The 21,967-nt window shown below is 45.3% G+C and overlaps 1 protein-coding gene across 1 annotated transcript in view; it reads left to right on the top strand.

Annotated features, from left to right (window-relative positions):
• UTP20 (UTP20, small subunit processome component) overlaps nucleotides 1-21,967 on the top strand; it is a 101,033-nt gene that overhangs the window by 54,171 nt on the left and 24,895 nt on the right. The window contains 15 exon segments of the mRNA XM_006024210.2: nucleotides 2,013-2,157; nucleotides 4,361-4,448; nucleotides 5,925-6,068; nucleotides 6,655-6,705; nucleotides 6,799-6,951; nucleotides 7,291-7,446; nucleotides 8,421-8,561; nucleotides 9,517-9,654; nucleotides 11,131-11,270; nucleotides 11,519-11,598; nucleotides 14,673-14,989; nucleotides 16,322-16,461; nucleotides 18,290-18,446; nucleotides 21,538-21,636; nucleotides 21,847-21,967. The exon segment at nucleotides 21,847-21,967 is cut by the window's right edge and continues 20 nt beyond it. Coding sequence (XP_006024272.1) covers nucleotides 2,013-2,157; nucleotides 4,361-4,448; nucleotides 5,925-6,068; nucleotides 6,655-6,705; nucleotides 6,799-6,951; nucleotides 7,291-7,446; nucleotides 8,421-8,561; nucleotides 9,517-9,654; nucleotides 11,131-11,270; nucleotides 11,519-11,598; nucleotides 14,673-14,989; nucleotides 16,322-16,461; nucleotides 18,290-18,446; nucleotides 21,538-21,636; nucleotides 21,847-21,967 — 2,070 coding nt within the window.

Here is a 21,967-nt window from a genome sequence, read left to right as displayed (position 1 = left end):
GTAGTAAAAACCTCCTCATGGAGTTTTGTCTTGCCTTAGCATAATCTTTAATTATAATTATTCCTTGGCAGACACATTCCATAGCTCTGTGCCAGTCTCCGACATCCAGAAAGATTTATTCTCTGTCTAGGGCAGGGGTAGGCAACGTTTTTTGGCCAGGGTGCCAAAAAACACCACAATGCCTACTTTGGAAGGTGCTGGAGTGCTGGCATGCCAGAAAAACAAAATTAGGGCAGGGGGTACATGGCAAGATGCCCTGCTGCCCCATGCCCCCCACCCAAAGCCCCTGCCCCCCAGCCTGGACTATGTGGCTGTCAGCAGCTACCCCGGCTCTGGGTAGCTGCTGGAGCCCAGGCTGCCCCCAACAGGGCTTGCAGTGTCCCAGCTGCCTGCTGGGAGCAGCCCAGACTCCCGGCTGGCCCCGGCGGCAGCCAGGAGGCTCCAAACAGCTGCGCTGGGCTCCGGAGCCCCGGCATCAGCTCTGTACCGGCACATGCAGGCACACCTCAGAGCGGGCAGTGGGGGAGGGGACTGAGGCCCAATCTCTCCCCTGCTCCCAGCACAGAGCTGGGCTCTGGAGCCTGGCGCAGCTGTTTGTAGCCAGCCTGGGCTCTGGGCAGCTGCAGCAAGCAGCGGGCAGGCTGCAAACAGCTGTGTCGGGCTCCACAGCTCCAGCATCAGCTCCACGCTGGCGGCGACTACACGCGCACCTTGGGGAAGATAGCAGGGCAGTCCCTCAGGCCCCTCCGAGGTGCATGTCTACACGCCGGTACAGAGGTGATGCCAGGGCTTCGAAGCCTGGCGCAGCTGTTTGCAGCCTCCTGGCTGCAGCTGGCCCTGGCTCCCGATAGCTGCTGTCAGCTGGGAGCCCAGGCTGCTCCCGGCAGGCAGCTGGGACACTGCAAGCCCTGCTGGGAGCAGCCCGGGCTCCGTTGCTGGCAGCAGCTATCCAGAGCCAGGGCTGGCCGTGGCGTGCCGAGCAAAATGGCCTCGCGTGCCATGCTCACCACACGTGCCGGGAGTTACCGACCCCTGGTTTAGGGAGAGAGGTGGAAGAATGTTTATTGTAAAGGGTTATTATAATGTCTGAACATCCCCAATATAAGTTATAACCCAAAAACAGTGTTGGTGACTGCCAGTGAGCCTCCAAGCAAAGAGCTTTGTACAAACTTAGCCTTTTTAGAAAATAAATAAATAAATGCACCCAGCACATACTAATTATAATGAATTTTAATTGAGTTCACTGGTAATAATAAATTATGCAAGTGGTTTTATGCTCTGCCTGTGATAACAAGCAGAAGTAATTGTGCAGTGCATTTCATATTACTGAGCTGCTTTTCTTCTGTTGTCCGTGAAGCCATTACAACAGGTGTGTTGTGGTCATGGTGTTCTAGGGAATATTCCTCAAGTCATGTGAAAAAGGGCATTCTGCCCAAAAGCTTGGTTGACATCTCTCCCAACTATGCAGTTAGTCTAGAACTAAAAAACATTGCTTATTCCAAAAGAAGGTAGGTATCATTATGCCCTTGTTATAGGCAGGGAAACGGGAGGTTGGGTGGAGAACTGATTTGTCCAAGGTCATCCATAAAGTCAGGCAGACCCAGGAATAGAATCTACGTCTCCAGACTCCCCAGTCCTGTGCTTTAGCCTTGCACCACACTGCTGTCCCTCAGGAGCATGCTGCTGCACTGGTGACTCAAGACTGTTTGGCACCCTTTAGTAAGCCCAAGTGTAGCAGACTTGTCAGTAAGATAATACAAAGGGGAGCTCTTTCTTTTCCTGGAGTTTTTTTTTTGCTATAGCTCACAGCTCAACCAGGCATTGAGATCCTGTTCCTTGCTTTTCATTCCCTTTACTCAGAATTGAAAAGAATCTCAATGCTTCTCCAGGTCAGGCTTCCTTTTATCTGGTGTCTGCCTATTTTCAAAGGATCATCTCAAACTAACCTAGGGCTCTTGCATGACTTGCTGTTCAGAAGGGTGCATTGTTACCTGTTGTTGTATCCATTACAGAGTCTCCGAGCCTGGGTGTCTGGTTAATTCTACCTCATGTTCCTGTCATCCTTCAGTATCTCAGCAAAACTATGTTAAATATGGAGAAAGTGAAAAAGAAAAAGTTTAGAGCCCAGGTCAGCAAAGAGCTCAACATTCTTTCCAAGTAAGTGATTCTTCATGGTACAAAAAAGTAACAGTTTACAGAAACTGATCTCTCCTAATGGACTGCAAATGAATAACATTGTCGCAATCGTTTTTAATTCAAAGCAGTGCAAAACATGTGGAGCGTTACTCTGCATTGTTCAGCTTTTAAAGCATTGCTGTTCAATTTCTGTCACTGCTGACTGAATTTAAAAGCTTCCTTAAATTAAATTGACTTTAGATGTTAATGCTACAAGTAATTGAGCCTGTGCCCATAGGGGCTGTAAAAATGGTTGAGATGGGTAACAGTGATCTTGAAGTGAGCTGAGTAGCTGGTAGGGGTGTGCAAAGTGGGCCGTGTTCGATTCCGATTCGGCCTGATTCGGGGGACAGTAATTTGATTCGTTGATTTGGATCACTGTCTGGATTTGATTTGGACAAATCTGAATCTGAAGATTCTATTCTGATTTGGAGAATCAGTGATTTGGCCATAGACACAACTTTAAATGTTTTTTCTACATACCTTGAGGTACCAGGCATGGCTTGTGAACGCTGTGATGCTGGGGCAGATGGAGCACCCCACAGTAGCGTGGGGGGATCCCCTGAGTGCTCAGTGGCGGACCCAGAAGTGGACCGGGAGTACTTCCGGTCCACTTCCAGGTCTGCTGCTGAGCACACGGGGGACAGTCCCTGCATCCCCTCTGGCTTGGAAATCAGTTGAGGGGGGACCCCGGGTGCCCCGCCAGACAGGAGGCACCAGTCGCCAAGTGTGGGGGACGGGTGAGGGAAGTGCTTCTTGTCCACTTCCAGGTCCGCTTCCACTTCCGAGCACACTGGGGACCCCCCCACTGTGCTCCCATCCACCTCACCATCTCAGTGTTCACGAACTGCTTGGTACCTTGAGGTATGTAGAAAAAACATATAAAGCTGTGTCTAAGTCCGAATCATCAAATCTCTCCGAATCAATTTAGTGGGTTCCGATTCAGTTCAGAGAGATTAAAGGGTCTCCTTATTCGGTTCAGATTCAGAGATTCGGCCACTGAATCAGCCTGAATCTCTCCTAAATCGAATCAGCAACCGAAGCTTCGGACAGCCCTAGTAGTTGGTGTGCATGAACATGGGAAAGCTTGTACCTCTCTTTCTGTGTAACTCTCAGTATTGCTGATCTGAATATTGGAATCTCCCCAAAGAGAAAACAAATAATCACTGCTGTAAATATTCAGGGTGCAGTGTCATGCTGTACTTGGAGAAAAAGAGAGAAAAAAGAACACCTGCAAAGGTAGAGTCCTCATGCACTTAACTGCAGCATCCAAGGTCTTTACTTCCAAGATCAGAAGATGCAGAAGATAAGGATTGTGTTCAGGGAGCAGGGATGCCAACTAGGACTTTGAGTTTCTCACCTTTCACCAGTTTGTTTTTAAATGTCATGTTTCCTTAAACTCTTAAATGAGAAAAATGTAACAGAGCTTGTAAAACATATGTTAGACTTATCCAGGGAAATCACTGCATAATCCCTTTTGATTGCTAGATTGATTGTTACATAGCTCTGTGTTTAGGAGCACTGTTCTGTGTGTGTACATGTATATGCACAGAATAGTGCTTATTTTGTTATACACAAATCAAAATGAGAAGCAGAAATCTTTGTGGTAAATGGTTTAATGTATCCATTTTATTAAGAAGAAGAACTTAGCTTTGAATGAAAATATGAAGGACTATTATGTAGGCAAGAGCCACATTATTTCCTCCTTTGTTTGATCACAGCTCCCTATCTGACTGAAAGCAGAATTTGGCCCTCAGTGGCTAACTGGGTTTCAGTTTTGGAAATGACACTTAAAAATAGCAACTCTGAATTTGTTTACTGGAACATATTTAAAAGAATAAGTTCTTGCAGGCTGAATTCCCTCCCACAATTTAAAATAAACATGAAAGGCCCTGATCTTACCCCTCAGTAGATCAGCCCTTCTGCACACAGAGCCCCATTGAAGTCATTGGAAACTGTGTGAGCACAGGGACTCATTCACATGAGTTTACTAACAGGATCAGGTCTCTACTTTGTAGTCCCTAAAATATGGAGTCAGAAAAGATGTGCTGACACAGCATTTCTATAATAGCACTATGGTTTTACAGCTTGCATTGTAGCCAGCTCCATTCTTGTATGCTTAATATCATTGACTCTATTCATGTGAGATGAGCAAAATAATCCTTTTTTCCACCCTTTAATGTAGTATCAGCAAGTTTATACAAGACAAGGGTCAGAGTTCTGTACTCATCAGTCTCCTCCTTCCTTTCCTTCACCAGAGTAACATCATGCAGGTATGTGCCACTTTCTTTTCTGTAAAACATATATTTGGTTTTCTTTATGAAGTAGGGTTATGATGATGAAAATAAACATTTTTGTAGTGAATTATTTTGGTCAGGCTTAACCACTTGGAGCAGTGGTGTAATTAAATACATACATATTTGTACCATGGCCATCACTGAAACCTCCAACTCAGTGCTGTACACAACAGCATTTTTGTTCAGAAAAGACTCACCTGTTTGATCCCTCTTGCATTGCCAGGTCCACTGACATTAGGCTGCCGTCTAGTTAAGAGGAACTTACCTAGGTTTGATTTCTATTAAGGCAAGGTCTGGGGAAGTGCTTCTTGACTTCTGGTGCTTTTGTCCATTTTTGCATTGTGATGGAGTTGGTTCATCAGGGAGCAGTAACTCATTCGTTGTTCAAGTTCATGTAAAACACTATTGGGATTTATGTGATCCATAAACCATAGTCCCTGAAGAGAGTCATGAACATACACCCTTGAGTAAGTCTTTTCCATCAGGTAGCAGTCACTGATACACTGACACATTATGAATGGAAACATAAAGGAAATCTAATATTTTAGGCAGATCCCACAACTCTGAGGATGCCATGGCTGCAGAATCTAGACTTTCATTTAAAATTATGTACACTTATAAGCACCTCGGACTTCAGTGATTCCATTTCTTTACAACTACAGTGAACAGGCCAGGTAAGCAGGTTGGTTGTGTGTGTTCATTGAAGTTGCAAAGACATGGAATCACTGAAGTCTGAGGCATTATAAGCTGTTAATAAAATCAAGAAACATAGCTTTCTGACAAGACTTTTCTATTAAGGGATTCCTGCTTCCTTGTAGATTGGGCTTCATTTTCTAAAGCAAGGCTCCATCTAGGATGAGAAAAGCCTATAGAGGATCTGGCTGAATGTTCAAGTCCTTATATCAGGATCCATATGTTTTTCTCCGACATGTTTCTCAAAGAACATCTAGCTCAGCTAGATGTTTGGGGCTTTGTGTCAGGAAGAGGCAGTGGCTTCTGTTATACAGGAGGACAATTTTAGATGTTCATAGTGATGCATCTAGCCCTAAAATCTATCCGTCTATAAGAAAACGTAAAGCTAAAGCTAGTTAGGAAGATGCTTCAACTGTCCGATGCTGCTGGACTCTCAGGTTAATGAAGACTTATTTTTTTAGCTCTGCTTATCTGACTTTTCATTCATTTGAGAAAAGATAGAAGTCATCCCAGGTCTGATTATTGTCTGTGCTCAGTGTCTAATTAAAATGTGTAGTTCTTTCTTCAAGTACTTATAGGAAATATGCAATGAGAGGGCATTAGTTGTATACTTCTACTCATTTGTTCTCCTTTAATATCTGTGATCTGCATAAATTTAACTCAAAAAGTTAAGATTGTGCTGTCATATGAAACTGCTCAAGGAAACTAAATGATCTAACAAGACTTTTACAGTTCTTGACATCTGTCTCTTGCTTTCAGGATACAGAGATTGACATCCTGGAGACTGTGCAAAATTTGCTGAGGCACTGCTCAAACCCCACAAGCTTCCTCAAACCTCTGGCAAAACTTTTCTCTGTAATTCAGAACAAATTATCTCGACAGACGCTCTGTTTGGTGTTTCAGGTACTACATTTAAGTGCCTTTCTATTGTAGTGTTGTTCTTGTTCTAACACATGAGAAATAATAAAAAGCAACTTTATCTATTGTTATTCCATGGAGAATATGCTTAACTGTATGTCAGTTGTTGAGTAAAATAACTATTTGAACCATTAGATCATCATAACAAGTTCTGTGCATTTATGTATAAAACTGGCTTTTATGGCCTGACGTTGATTTTCTTTATACTTTGCCATCTCAGGTTTATAGCATTCAGGCAAACTGTTTTGTACTTGCCTTGAATAGCACACATTACCCTTGTTTTCAGCAAGAAATCTGTAAAATATTCAGCAAAGGTAATGAAATTCAAAATATGCAGGAGTACATCTTTGAAATCCAGACACTGATATGAAAATAAATCCATGTATTAGCCCTTTTTGTCAAAATAACATCAGCTTCCCCTTTCATTTTACTTTACCTTGCTTTCTAAAGTGGTCAAAACTAAATGTTAGATTGTTGCAAGAACAGATTAAAGGTTCTGACATAATTGCTGCATCTGATCCAGTTCCCGTGTTTAGTTTTGTTTATTGGATTTTTTTTGTTTCTTTTTTAGTCTTTATCTGATTTTGAGAGTGACTTGAAATACATTACGGATGTAGTTAAGGTGTGTATACTTTGTTTACCCTTTTTTTCAACATTTTGTTAAAACATTTTGTTTTAAACTCTTTAATTATTTGTTTTGTTCTCTGTCTCTTAGCTGAATGCCTTTGATCAACGGCATCTTGATGATATCGACTTTGATGTTCGCTTGCCAGCATTCCAGGCAATTGCTTCTCATATCAAAGAAATGCAAGAAGTGGATATCAAGTTTATCATTCCAGTTATGCATAATTGCTTTTATACCATTCAGGTTGGTGAATTTTTTTTTCTCGTGTTTAATACAGTACTTATTTAATTAATGTTGTATTCCAGTTCTTTTGATCACTATAAAAAGATAACAAACAACTTCGCAAGTTGCCCCTTTTCATAGAAGCTGAGACTTTTCTCTTTTGTAGCAGTATCCAAACACTTTCTGGGAAAATTATTATGATCCCTGTGCTACAGCTTGCTACAGCTTGCTGAAACCTCTATGTCTGCTGGGAGAGGAGAGATGCTAATCAAGCTTTGAAACTGTAGCTTATGGTGAAAATATGCTAAATCTGCTATTGCTGCTAAATTTACATGCTGTAATTTCTCTTTATCTCATCAGTTGGGAGATATGTCCTTAAGCGACAGTGCCAACCTGTGTTTGACTAGCATTATCCGTCGGCTAGCAGAAATTGAACACACAGAAGATGAATATAAAGAAATAATCCAGCACACTCTCCTGGAAGCTCTGAGAAAGGGCTTGAAAAGCAAAACTGAAGTAAGTAGTTAACATCTTAATGGCTGTCCCCTGGTTGTCTTGATGTTATGATTTGGTCATCCTTATCTTTGTAATGGCAGATGTAAGTACCATATTTTCTTGCATACAACAGACATGTTTTTTGGGGGAAAAAACAGGTGCTGGAAATTATAGTCTGCATTATGTACCAGAAATAGTGAGAACAGTTTCTGCCTGTTGCCAAGTAAAAGTGAAAGTAAAATCTATGTGAAACTCACAGGGAGCAGAGCAGTGAGCAGGCTCAGCTCCCTAGCTGCTGCTACAGCTACTGTAAAGAAAGATTTTTTTTCCCTTCATTATACCTTTCAAAAACACAGTGCATATTTTATTCTGTAATGTGTTGTATGTGAAAAAATATTGGGAATTCCCTGCATAGAAAAACTACTCTTGCTTCAGATCTTTAAAAAATCCTTAACTCCTCCTGCTGTAGTTTTCTCTGTATCTTACCTTCTAAATTTGACATTTCTGTAGGACAGAGATTTGCTATATTTTGTGTACTTTGCAAAAAGTTAAATGTATCTGTAACAAACAGCAAACAAGAATGGCACCACTGCCTAAAAAACAGGTAGTTTTGGAAGTCAAGTTGACTTGATTAGCTTTTGTTCTAATTCTGGGCTGTCCAACTGGCAGTGGTGGTAGCGAAGCAGGGGGCGGGGAGAAGGGAGGAGGCTCACTGTTTGTGTGGCAGTGGTGTATGAGTGTGTTTGGAGAGAGGGGAAATCACCCATGTAGTGGTGGCAGTGGGGATAACTCTCACAGAAGCAGTGGTGGGTGATTGCAGAGGGGCTGCACACGGTGGACTTCCTAAGGAGCCCATGCAGTCCCCAGCATGGGGCCTGCAACCCACCACCTATGCAGTGTGGCCCCCGGCAGCTCTGACATTGGACAGCCCTGTTGTAAATGGTGTTCTGTTGCATTTCTTGTGAACACTTACCGTGACCATTTGCCATTTGTAGAGCATTCAACAAGACTACACATCATTGCTTTCCTGCTTGATTCAAACGTTTCCAAAGCATGCTGAGTTTCAGGACTTGGTCCAGCTGACTGACTGCCATGACCCTGAGATGGACTTCTTTGAGAACATGAAGCATATTCAGGTAAAAGATAGCACTTCTTTTTCACCAGAGCATCTAGCATTGGATCAAGAGGTGTAGTTTTCAAAAGCACCCAGGTTACATTTTTTAAAATAATGTGCGTCTTAAATCTCACTGAGATAGAGACTTAGGCTCTATGTTTTCTTGATGATCTTGAAACAGTTACTTCAGTGTATGCTCTCTAAGTAACGTGATTCAAGATAGAAAATAGCTATTCTTCTATTCTTCTAAAATGAATAGAAGATATAGATTGAAGATAGAAAATAAGCTGCTCTTTACCATCCTTGAAGAGATGAAAGTCTCTAAAAAATAACAGCCATGTTTCCATTTGCATGACATTTTTCATAATGTGGTCCCAGTATCTTTGATCTTCTTTATTTGTCTAAAAAGAGCACAATCGCATTTAAGTATTCATTAATGTCTTGGATTCTCATTCAGGTGTGACAGGGTATATATACCTCTCACAGCAAAAGTCTGAAAGGTTAATGAAGAGCTTAGTTGCCTGCCTCAGCAATGACCAGGCAGCCAGTTAGAAACAGGTGCAGCTGCAGCCTATAAAGAATTGGGGCTGAGAGAAGCTATGGAGAGAGCAACAGTAAGAGGAAGCTTACCAAACAGGAGTGACCCAAATAGGAGAGTTAGGGAGCAGCTCAAGGAAATGGCAAGGAATGGGATGGGATTGGATGGGATGGTTCCCAGCCACTTCCCTCGGGACCCGCGGGCTGCACCTCAAAGGAAAGGGCAGGCCAAGGTTCCCCCTCGCTTTTTACTTCTCTTTCATAGAAAGAGAAATGACAGCCCTGGTCTGTCAGAGGTGCCTAGTGCTGGGTCTGTAGTCTTTTGGACTTGGTACAAGACTTTGAACTTCTTTTTACCCTCTCAGGTTGAGCACATGGGTTCTGTTTTCTAACCTTCTGTAACTGAGAATCTTGTTAATTAACTTGCAAATTTCTCTCAGATCCACAGAAGAGCACGAGCCTTAAAGAAATTAGCTAAACACATAAGTGAAGACAAGATTGCTCTGTCCTCCAAGTCTCTGCAGAATTACATCATGCCTTATGCAACTACAACTATTTTTGATGAGAAAATGCTTAAGGTAGGTTTTTAACATCAAGCTAATTTAACACTCCATCCTTGTTATGTCTTTCTGCCTCCAGCATTTTTAAGTGTGACAGATGTGGAGTATATTGCTTTTCAAATGACAGTTCTCTGCCTTATTTCCCTTTGGTAAAGGTAGACTAAATGTTTGGACATAATTCCATAAAATGCTTACCAAATGCTGTTTTGCAGGGCTGCTCCCTCGATTACTCATTTTGCTTTCTGTACTACTTATTTCCTATCATTCAGACAATTAATTTTAAAACCTAATTAGGTAGAATTATTTTTCCTCCACCTCCAGGCAATGAATAGATGCTCTGTTAGAGAGAGCTTTCCCATGAAATATAATCAGTTACTGTCTTGGTAGCAAAATATATATGGTACGATATGCATGCAGTACCAACCAAAAGAGATTGGCATAACAAAAACTAGATTTCATTTGGAAAAAAAATACAGGGACTGGTTGAGATCTTTTGGAATCAGGATCAGTTTTGTAATGAAAATAGACAACTTAGTGTGATGATGTCTACTCTGTCATTCTTGTACAACAAACAATCTTTGAAATGAGGAAAATGTAATATAGAGCTAGAGACACTTGTGAAGATTTTAAAACCCCAAAGTACTTTTTTTAAATGTTAAAGTTATTCCCACCTACCATATATATTTCAATATTTGAAACCAGAGGTGCTTGATTCCTGGCCCAGAGGCGAAATCCAGCCTGCAGAGCCATGCCATCCAGGCCATAGGGCGGCCATCCAGGCCATAGGGCTCCCCCCCCCCGGGCTTGGAAAATTTGGTGGTGGGAGAGCAGTAGCAGTTAATGCTGCCACTCCTCCCCTGCTGCCAAATTCCCAAGCCACGTGTAGCTGAGTCGTGCCCCCTCTCCCCCGTGTGGCCAGGTTGGGGTAAAGGCCCACCCCGTCCCCCCATCCCCCAAACTTTTGCAGAGGCAGCTTGGGGCTGAGCTGCTCTCCAGCTTCCTCCACACAGCCAGATTGGGCCCTGCCATGCCCATCCCGTGGGCTGGATCGGCTGACCAGCTGGATATTGCTTGCAGACAGACCAGGCATTGCTCTTTTGTCCCATGTGGCAGAAAGGGTGGTCACCACTGCTCTAAACATAAGCAGTGAGGGATCAGTGGGGCTTCTTAAATTGTACTTAATAAACAGGTACTCAGGGCATTTTCATGATGTTAGAAATCCCTTTATATACATGTTTAACTTTGCACACAGTTGTTCCCTTATTCGGGTAAAGTTAAACTCATGTTTAAGCAGTGGTATGGCATTAAAGGTCAACATCTTAGTTTGTTCTATTTGATTCATTTTCTGGTGACTCTGGGAAGTCTGGAAGATCTAAATATAACCCCCCCCCCCCTTTCTTTTAGCCTTATTAATTGTTGAATTAACTAGATTGCACGTAGTAATTTTAAAAAAGTATGCTAGTAGTGATTTGATTTTTGTTTGTTTTTGGACAGCATGAAAATATGATAACTGCTTCAGTTGAAGTTGTAGGAGCTGTTTGCAGGCATCTCTCTTGGTCAGCATATATGTACCATTTAAAGCATTTCATTCATGTTTTGCAAACTGGACAGATCAATCAAAAACTGGGTGTGAGGTACAGTGATTGTTTTTTTCATTGCTTATTGTCACTTACTTTTAAAGCCACAAATGTAAAATTATGCATTACAAAAATTCATGTTTAAGGAATATTTGAAGGATTTTTAGCATTTTCTCTGACTTGGGCTTTTGTAAGTGATAATTATTTGAAAAATGAATAAATAAGTAGCGAGATCAGGCTTTGAGATCAGGAGATCCTTTCTTTTGTGCACCAAGAATTGATCTTTTTTTCAATCTACTTGACAGCTTGTTAGTGACCATACTAGAAGCTTTTCACTTTGACCATGAAACACTTGAAAAGCGTCTTGAGACAATTCAGAATGAAGGTGAGTAGTTTGATTCTTGATGATAGAAACTTATACCCTGGCTACTCAGTGGGCACATCTACACGTTCATTAATGTGCCTTAGATAATGCTTTTAATTTAGTACTTGCTTAATTAAGTACTAACTAAATGCACAGTACCGAGAGTTACTTTATAGTAGTGTTGGTGCAGTTATTTAGTGACGCTTACTGCACGTTAACCTAATAACATTGTGCAGCAGGCTATTAGCACAGTTTGTGCTGTGACATGCTACTGTGCAGTGTTATTAGGCCAATGTGCAGTAAGTATCTTGTTTAGACATGCCTAGTGTGTTGATAGTTAAAGTATTCTATTGCTTTATACATTCAAGTTATCTACTAACTCAGGGGCGGACAAAATACAGCCCATGGGCTGGATCTTGCCTGCCAGGCACTTTCATCTGGCCCGCAGCACCCACCAACTAATTGTACCCTGCCCAGCGCTTCCTCCCATGAGGATGGGAGCGAGGCGCCCACTATATACCCTTTTTCCCCCTGCCAACATACCTTAATGGGCCTCACCCCTCCTTGTGGGCGGAAGGGCCCGGCCCAACCTCTGCACAGCTTCCAAGCGGGGCTGCTGCTGCCATTGCTGCAGCTGCCAGGGGACCTGCTTGGCTTCCCCAGCATTCTGTTAACTCTGGGCAGCAGATAGGGAAGCGGCAGGGACAGGGGCAATGGTGGTGGGGGAGCTACAGCTAGGCAGGAGCGTGGAGCCCACACCCAGAGGGGCAGCCGCAGCATGGAGCTCAGGTGGGCAGGTTTTTAGTGTGAGGGAGAGTGGGGGGTGTGGAGGCTCCCCCTACACTGCCCCCACGGTACGTGACAGCAGCAGGTGGGGGTGCTCGAGGTGCTTGTACCTGGCACAGGCACTGGTGCCCAGCAGTGCGTGGCTCCAGGCAGCACTGCATGTGGGAGTGAGGAGCACAGCCCAGCTGGGCCACCTCTATTGCTGGGGTTCCCCGCTGCGCAGGTGCAACTCCCTCACTTGCACACCACTGGAGGGAAGCTCCACACACTGGACCCGGCTGCCTTCACCTCTCTCTACTGCGCAGGTCCTGGGACTCTGCTGGAAGAGGAGGGGAGTCCCTGGACCTGTGCGGCAGGGAGTGGTGGAGGCATTTGGCTCCAGCGTGTGGAGCTTCCTTCCAGTGGCATGCAAGTGCAGGTATTGCACGTGTGCAATGGGGAGTCCTGGCAGTAGAGGTGGCCTGGCCAGGCTGCACTCCTTGCCCCCATGTGCAGCGCTGGCCGGAGCCATGCTCTACCAGGTGCCACCGGCTGCGCTGGGTGCAGCCCCCTGAGTGCCCCCACCTGCTGCTGCTGCCACTGCCTGTGGGGCCTGCACACCATGGAAGTAGTGTGGGGGGGTCCCCAGCCCCGCCACCCTCCCTCACATCCCACAAATGCCACACACCCACACCCTGCCCCCACAGCCTTCCCACATATGCACCCCTCCAACATACCCTATTACCCACCCACACAGAGCCACACCCCTTCACAACCCCCCCATACACACACACACACATGCATACACCGCACACACAATATACAAGATTAAGATTTTATTTTGAGTTAATATGCAGTCACCTCTGTACACAATACTCAAACACAAATTGCGACAAAAATATTTTTTGTAATAAAGTTAAAATATGTTATAGTAGGTGTTTGACTTCCAGTGTCTGGTTTGTTTTTTTTCTGGTTCCCAAATAGCAACCCTCCCTCCCAAAAGGAGTATTTCCAGGGGGCAAGGGAAGGGACTTCCAATGGCAAAGGTCAGGGGTTAGGGCCAGGATTTCCAGTCCCAATATGATGACCAGGGGGCGGAGCAGCTGTCAAGGGGCGGGTCTACCAATGCAGCCCTCCAAAGCTCACCAAACCTCATTAAGCAGCCCTCCAGCTGAAATAATTGCCTACCCTGTACTAACTGGAAAGCCAGGTTTGACTAAGATTCTTCTTGGGAATACTACAGTCTTTATCCTGTACATGGCTCAGTGAGGAGAGGGGTTGGGGCAAGGCAGCTTTTAAACCACCTTACTTTTCCTTTGAACCTAAGGCTTCCACAGACCAAAATAGCCTGGGTATAACTTGGCTAGTTCAGGGGGTACTCTAAATTACACTGGTGGGAGTAGTATTGCAGGATTTCTTAGCTGGCCAAAGACTGGGCAAACTAGTCCATCCTATTGCAGCTGCAGCTATGATTGAGGAACTTGTCTTGTTTGCATCTGTGGTTGTCTGCCTAGTGACTTTTGCATGTAATGCAGGGCTGCCTCACAGTAGGGCACATAGAATTATAGCTCTTACCCAGTAGAAATATGAAATGGTAGCAGGCAAAACTTTAACATTGGCTCTTAGGTTTCTGTGGCAATGTTCTCTGGTAAGCTAGTCTTAGGAGCCAGTCTTGCAGCCTTTGTGCTTACATGTAGACTTACTCAGTCAAACAGCAGTAGCGTAACTAGGGGTAGGTGAGAGGGTCACCTGCCCTGGATACCAAATTAGGAGGGGCACTGAAATCTTCACCCAGCCTTTGCAGAATCCATGCCCTGAGAGCATTGCCATGCTGGGAACTCCAAAGACAGGTCCCAGCTGCTATTGCTTTAAGAGCAGTAGAGCTGGGTAGGTGGAGCACGTGCAACAGCTCAGCCAGGATTATTTAGATTTCCCAGCATGAGTAAGTCTGCTTATGCCTCCCCCCCGCTGTTTCTCTCGTACTGGTGCCCCCCAGCCCCTGGCTCTCAGAACCCGTGCCCCACTCCTTTCCCCCCTGCTGTCCTGCAGGGTTTGTCCCAGGTGCCAACTTGGCTTGTTTCCCCGCTGCCAAACAGGACTACCCAATGTGAGAAGGGGCTGCAAGACAGGGCACTAAGTGTAGTTGAAAGTCACAGCTATCAAAGACACTCAACATGACTCCTCCTTCAACTTTGAAATGGCTCTGTTGCTTGTTGTGCCTGTGGTTGACAGTGTGAGAGCTCTGCTCAGACTCAGAGGATTACACTGTTTTCTTTCCATAGTCTCAGTTTTATACCTACTTGGTGCATGGTTTTGATTTCATCTGACAGATGCAGATATCATGGACATTGAGCAGGGAGCAGAGAATGAAGAAGCCATGGAAATGGAGCAGAGTGAGGGGGAGGAGGAACCAGCTGAGGAAGAGAAGGCCCAGAACATCCCTGAAGATGGTGGAAACCAGAATGACCCAGCACAAATTCAGCCTGAACAGGCAGTCACTAGAGAATCTGAGGGCATTCAGAAAGTGGTCAAATTTATTTCTTCCCTTCCCAGAAAAAAGGAAGAGCTGGAGTGTCTGATAAAACACATTCAAGAAACAGTAATTGAGAACATCTTGCCCAAGTTACACAGGTGTCTTGCAGCAAAGGTGCGCAAGTAGCATGGCAAGGCCTGTATATATATGCTGTCATTGTAAATGACTGTTGTATGAATGCTAGGAGCCACCCAAAGAACAGGGGCCAGTGGGTAGGAGATTTCCCAGTGGCTTCCATGTGATACCTCAGCCTAAAGAGAGCCGAGTTCTTGAGTCTGATAAAGGGAATTCATTCCATATGGCATATTGAAGGGATTGCTGACAAACCCTCCAGTTAAGTGTACCTGGTACATTCGCTTGCCCGTGTGGAGACATTTGGGGCTGCTCATTGTGTCTGATTCACTTTATTCAGACCACCTTAGCTCTGAGGTGTTAGATTGTACAGTACAAATGTAGGTGAAGGATCATGTGCTTGCATGAGATTTGGCAAAGCGGAGTTAAAATGTCCAGTTTCACCAGACTTCGTGTATGCCTCTGGGTAGATTGCTAAGTTTCTGTCTGCCTTGGTTCTTTATCTGTAAAATGGGAATAACAGTTCATCCCTACCTCCTAGGGGTTTTGAGAAGGTTAAAGACATTCAAACTTAGGTGCTTGGTAAACAGGCTATATAAGGTCTTAACACCTGAGGTTTAACTGAACCTTATTTTTTCTTGAAAGAATAATTTTAATATCTACAGTAGCTCCAATGGGTGCCAGAAATATGTGGTTGGAAGGTCTCCAGCAGGAACATCTGCATGTGTGCTGGACTGCACAGTTGTTACTGCACAGTCATTTAGTACTTGCTTAGTCAAGTACTAAATGACTGCACAGTAACTGCTGTTTCCAGTGCTACTGAACAGTAGCTTGTTGCTGCTGTGCAATAGTGTTGGCATCACAGGTCATGCCCTCCAATGCTACATCACCATAGCGTCTCATGTAGATGCGCCCAGTGTGTACTTCCCCACATAACATTCCTGGGTATATCTTTCTTCCGGTTGCTACATTTTGAGAGAATGGGAAATAAAGGAAACCAGGATGTCTCCACCCAGCATACATGGGGGAAGGAGTGGAGGTCTATTTAGATGCATTGAATCAGTTTGTGAGGGAAGTATCATTTTTCTCTGAGTGGAGTCCCTTTATAAACAGCTTCCAAGAGACCAGTTGGCAAAGAGCTCTAGAACCCTTCAGGAGATGGATATGTGTGGGTGTATGTATGTATATATAATGCATTAGACAAGAGACAGTAAGATTTGATGAGACGTAGCTACTGCACTATGCCATTTTCCTGAGATAAAAATTCAGGTTGCTAGCTTAAGATGTCTGCCTGCTCATTCTGGGGTCAGAAACTATGTTATTCATGAAAGCAGTCTGGTACTCAAAGCAGTTTGTGTCTTCACCATTTTCCAGGTGAAAAGAGATGAGGAGCACAAGCTTGTGAAATCTAAAGTTGTGAATGATGAAGAGGTGGTCCGAGTCCCTTTAGCTTTTGCGATGGTCAAAATAATGCAGTCTCTGCCACAGGAGGTGATGGAAGCTAATCTACCAAGGTACACCGCTTGATGGAGTGACCAGAGGAGCTCCTCAAGCATAATTCATTACATCAAAAGAATAAGGACATGCCTTGTGTGTATTTTTGCATTTTTTTAAGTCTGCAGATTTGCGCTGATCTAGGGTGAGGAAAAAGCCCTAAAGCACCCTGTTACCTTTTTCTTAATACAGATGTTTTCACAATGACTTTGAATTTAATGCTGTGCCCTTTTCTTTCACTTTTTGTAAAAGGACCCTGCTCTTTGCAAAAGGGCTTTGGTAGAATCCTAAACTAATAAATGGAGGTTCAGGGTGAGATACTGAGTCAGGGAGAGAATCCAGACATAGTTCTCCATTTTAATCATCCTTTCTTTCTGGACAGTAGCATCATTTGAGGGGAGGTCTAAGATACATACATGTTATTAAGACCTTCTCTGAAAATAGAAAATGAGGTGCCTAGTAGGCCTGTGCGAGGCTTCGGACAGAGCTTCGGATCCGGAGAAGCTTCGGACACTTTGGGGTCCGAAGCAGCACATCCGGGTTGAAACGCTGGCCTCGTTAGGCTTCCCGAAGTGCTTCGGAGCTGCCTTGGAGCCACCTCGGAGATCCGGCCATAGGGTATAATGGGGAAACAATAAAATATCTATAACTTCGTTGTTTTTTGTCTGATTTGGATGAAATTTTCAGGGTTGATAGACTCTGCAGAGAGGATTAAGCCTGCCAAGTTTCAAGAAGATCAGTGCAGGGGTTTGGGGGAAACAGCACCCCAAATTCTTGAAAGCAAAACTCATGTCACGTCTGTGTGTTACACCACAGGGGGGGTGAAAACTGCAGGGGTGGTAGCTCTTATGAGGCCACAAAGCCTGCCAAGTTTCAAGAAGATTGGTACAGGGGCTTGGGGGGAACTGCCTCGCAAACTGCGGACAAGCAAAACTGGTGCCATGGGTGCTTGTGGGACTGACTGTCTGGCTTGGGGCGGGGAGGGGAGGGGAGACACTGCTGCAGGCCTGGCTGCTAAGCTGCTGTGTTACCAGTTACCAATCAATCAAGCATGATTCTCTCAGGGACCAGGGACTCGGGGACCAGCTCAATACACAGGACCTAGCTACTACATAATGACTTAACGAGCAGCAATTAGCACCTACAAAACCAGGCTAAGGAGAGGAAAAAATCAATACAGACAATCAACTGCCCCAAGACAGAGACAGTCTTGGCATGAGTTTTGCCTGTCAGCAGCTAGGGGTGCAGGGCCTCAGGACCCCCCTGCACCGATTTCGACAGCTGGCAGGCATCATGGCCACAGCAGGGGCCACCATCCCTGCAGCTGTCACACCGCTGTGCCTTAACACACGCAGTGTCACCCATAACACGAGTTTTGCTTGTCTGCAGCTTGGGGTACAGTTCCCCCCAAACTCCTGCATCGATCCTTCTTGAAATTTGGCAGGTTTCATGCTCTCAGCAGAGGCTACAATCTCTGCAAGTTTCATCCAAATCAGACAAAAACCAACAAATTTATAGATATTTCATTGATTCCCCATTATACCCTATAGCCAGATCTCCGAGGCGGCTCCCAAGCTCTGGAGCCGCTTCGGCCAGATCGCGGCAGAAACAGGCAGAAACCTGGTCCGGAGCTCCGAATCGGATCGCGGCCATCTGAAGTGGCCGAATCCAAAGCCAGATCGGATCACTGCCGACTCACACAGGCCTAGTGCCTGGCTTTGAAGGTAACTCAACTTCTTATGCGAAGCTGTCAGAAAAAAAGAGTGAAATTGCCATGAAAAGCATTCTCCCTAGTCAGTGGAGTTCTCTGTTTTGTGTGTGCGCTGAGCTGTCACTCTCTGTTTACAGCATTCTCCTGAAAGTCTGCTCACTTCTGAGGAACAGAGCACAGGAAATCCGGGACATTGCACGGAACACCCTCACTAAAATAATAGAAGCTCTGGGAGCCCAGTATCTGCAGTACATCCTAAAAGAGATGCAGTCAACTCTTGTCCATGGGTACCAGGTAACCTCTCCATTATTCCTCACCTGTTCTCTGTTGCTTTTTTGTAAGTCTTGGGAGGAGTGGCAGGAGTGTAATTGTTGAGTGGCTAAATAATTTAGCAGTAGTATTAATTAGTAGTATGGGAAAGAATTGGGACCAGCATTGTCAGACATCTGGGAAGAAGTGGTCCATGTCTATAAGAGCTTACAATATAAATAGGCATGATGGAAAAAGAAACACTGCTGTCCCCATTTTACAGATGGGGCACCAAGGAGGTTATGGATGAAATCCTGATTCTGTGGGAGTCAACAGGACTTCATTTTCCATTTACTTCTATAGGACCAAGTTTTCATCAAAAGTGACTGTCCTAAAGTTGCACAATGAATATGTATAGTAGAGGTGAGGATAGAAACATGATCTCCTGAGCTCCAGTGGCTGCCTTAACCACAGAGGTGTCTGTCTTCTCATGATCTTTTTCACTGGAACTTACAGCATCAATGTTTATTCAAATGAGTTACCCTGGGGAGGGGGGATGTCTTAGTTTCTCACTCATATAATTTAGCACATGATGTCAAACTCATCTGAGATGAGTGACATGGGAACAGTCCATGGGCTGGGTAGGACCCATAGACCTTGTTGGCCCTGGATTTGGACCCAGCCCCTATACCTTTGTTCCAGGTGAGCACAACGCTCAGACAGACCACGACACCTGTCAGTTGATAATAGGCGAGTTTATTGATACAGAGTGATAACAGACAAACAACAGTACAAACAATCAACCAATTCTATATCTACCAATCCTAGGGCTATCATCAGATTCAAAGTATATCTGGTCAGGATGCAGGCTCCACTCTGAGGCTCTCTCTCTTAGGTGTCAGCAGTCTGGAGGTGGGATGCCAAGGCCCACAGCCCCCCTCCAGGGGGTGCATGAGATGGGCTGCTGGTATACCCTCGGTCCATGGTGGTCTCAGGGACCCTTCCCAGGGGGGGCAGGGATGGGGACAGGGACCCTTGTCAGGGAGCAAGACAGGGAGGGGCAGGGAGGCAGAGAAGGAGGCCCGAGAAGGAAAAGGGAGGGACAAGAAGTGACAGGAGGGACCCATTGTTAATCTCAAGTCTGCTTTTGTATTCTCCTCCCTCGATGACTCCTGGTGACTCTTCATGTGGCTTTCTGGTTAGTTGTCTCTCTGTGGTCACACATCCACATAGCCTTCTGGGCCTTCTCCTTATTTGGTCTGTTCCCCCAAAACCCAGACTCAGGCCTCCTGCTGCTCTGGGGCCTTGTAGCTGGTGTCACTTATTTTGTGTTATGGGACAGTATGGTACATACTTCCTTGGTTCCCAGGCTCTGTGTCCTTGTTGTGTTAGACAACCTGTCTGCCTTGAAGGCTGTGATCTCGTGGTATGGGATGCCCCCTCCTCAATTCTCAGGCTATGCCCATCCATTGGCTTTGTTGTGCTAGACAGTTCATCTGTTTTCAGGGCCATGAGAAGCTGTCTGTGCGTCTCCCAAGCTCTTTAAAAATCCATTAAACCCCTCCTGCCCATCTTGAACCCTTATACCTATACCTATAAGTCAATTCCAAAAAAAACAGACCTTCAGATGCCACTTCCAAGCCAACAGACTTCATCCCTTTTCCCCTTTCCCCAAGCATACCTGATCCAGTGGCCACTCCAGCTGGCGTTAGACCTGTACTGCATGCAGCGCAGAACCTGGAGTGGCTGGAATAGGCACTGCATGCACCACAGTCCAGCTGGAGCAGCAGCAGCCACAGTGCACGTGGTGGTTGTTCTGGCCAGACTGTGCCACACGTGATGCCTGTGCCAGCCAGTTTAGGACATGCGCTGCATGCAGTGCATGCAACTACCACATATGGTGTGGGTCCTGGAATGATTGGAGCGGACATGTGCAACGTAGTCCAAGTTGGGCATCCACTGTGAGCAGTGCTGCTGCTACTGCTTCAGCTGGACTGCGCCACATGCACTGCACTTTCTGCTCCCCCAGGTTCCATGCTGCACATAGCATGGGTCTCAGACCAGCTGGAGTGGCTATCAAATCAAGCATGCTGGGGGTCCGTGGGCCAGATCCAGCCTGCAGGCTGGCTCCATGTCATGGGTGCAGGCCTGCCCCTTGTGGATCTGATCAGACTCAGGGTCAGTACCAGGGGCAGGACAGGAGGGTTCCATAGGCCAGGTGTTTGACACCCTTGCTAAAATCTAGCACATAATAAATAATAGTTCAGTGCAGCTTAGAATTAGTCGGATAGTAGAACTACCCGTTTCAGCCTGTGCCAGTGGTACTGGTCCCACTAAAGCTGTTTGTGTGCCTGCTCTGTTGGTTGGTCCCAGCAGGTGTCTTAAGTTATGTTCAAGTGGGTAAAAACTAAATTTTGAAGTCTGGAGGGGAGAAATCATGTATTTTTCATTATCACTATGTTGGATAATGGACAAATACGTATTTTCTATCATTAGGTTTTTTTGAACAGTTGTCTCCTCAGTAGTTTGGGGGTTTTTTTCCTGCAGGGATTTCTTGAGCATTTTTGAGGTGAGCAAGATACCCAGATCTGAGTAAGACAGATCAAAGTAAGACAGGCTCAACCTATCTGGCCCTGTGGCTTGGATGTGTGGCGTAGAGCTGGTCTGCTGGCTGGATCCCATGTGCGGTTAATGCACGGGTGTAATCTGGTCCACTGCATCCCATGTGCACAGCTGATCCACGGGTGCAGTCCACTGTGTCAGATCCAGCTGCGGAGTGACCCTGCACAGTGGCCTGACCCTGTATGCCAGATCTACCTGTGGCCTGACACTGGAACCCACATAAAGAACCGTATCATCCAACTTGAGGGACTTCCCGCAGGTCCAGAAATTTGGTGGTGGGGAACTGGTGGCAGTGTTAACTGCTGTCACTCTGAGAGCAATTAATTTTGCCACTGCTCCCCCACCACCAATTTCCCAGGCCTGTAGGGAGCCCCACAAGTTGGATGACAGCTCTGTGGGCCAGATGCAGCTTGCAGACCATAGGTTGAGCAGCACTGCTTTAAGAAACAAAACTGCCAATAACAAATACCCTGAGATAGAAACTCTCTCTCTCTCTCTCTCTCTCTCTCTGTAGGTCCACGTGCTGACTTTCACTGTGCATCTCTTACTGAAAGGCCTTACCAGTAGGCTACATGCTGGCAATCTGGACCCTTGCTTAGACATTCTGATTGAGGTAAACGTAGTTTGGTTACAGAAATTGGGATACTTGTCAAGTGCAGATGGAAGGGTCTAGGGGACAGGTGTGTGTTTCTATGGGGATGCTTGCAGTTGAGATTTGGTGCATCCCCAAGCCACTAAAGAAGCCACTAATTATGCTTTCCTATTGAGTCTGGTCTGGTTATTCTGCTGTTCTTACTCATTGCTCCCTGCCATGTTTCAAAAGATTTTCAATCAGGAGCTGTTTGGAGACATTGCTGAAGAAAAGGAGGTCAGGGGAATCGTCTCCAAGGTCATGGAGGCTCGGCAAAGCAAGAGTTATGATTCCTATGAAATCCTTGCCAAGT

Source organism: Alligator sinensis, unplaced genomic scaffold, assembly GCF_000455745.1.
Source record: "Alligator sinensis unplaced genomic scaffold, ASM45574v1 scaffold166_1, whole genome shotgun sequence".
NCBI classification, from domain to species: Eukaryota; Metazoa; Chordata; order Crocodylia; family Alligatoridae; genus Alligator; species Alligator sinensis.
The sequence above is the reverse complement of the archived record's forward strand: the minus strand, read 5'-3'. Positions and strand labels throughout refer to the sequence as shown.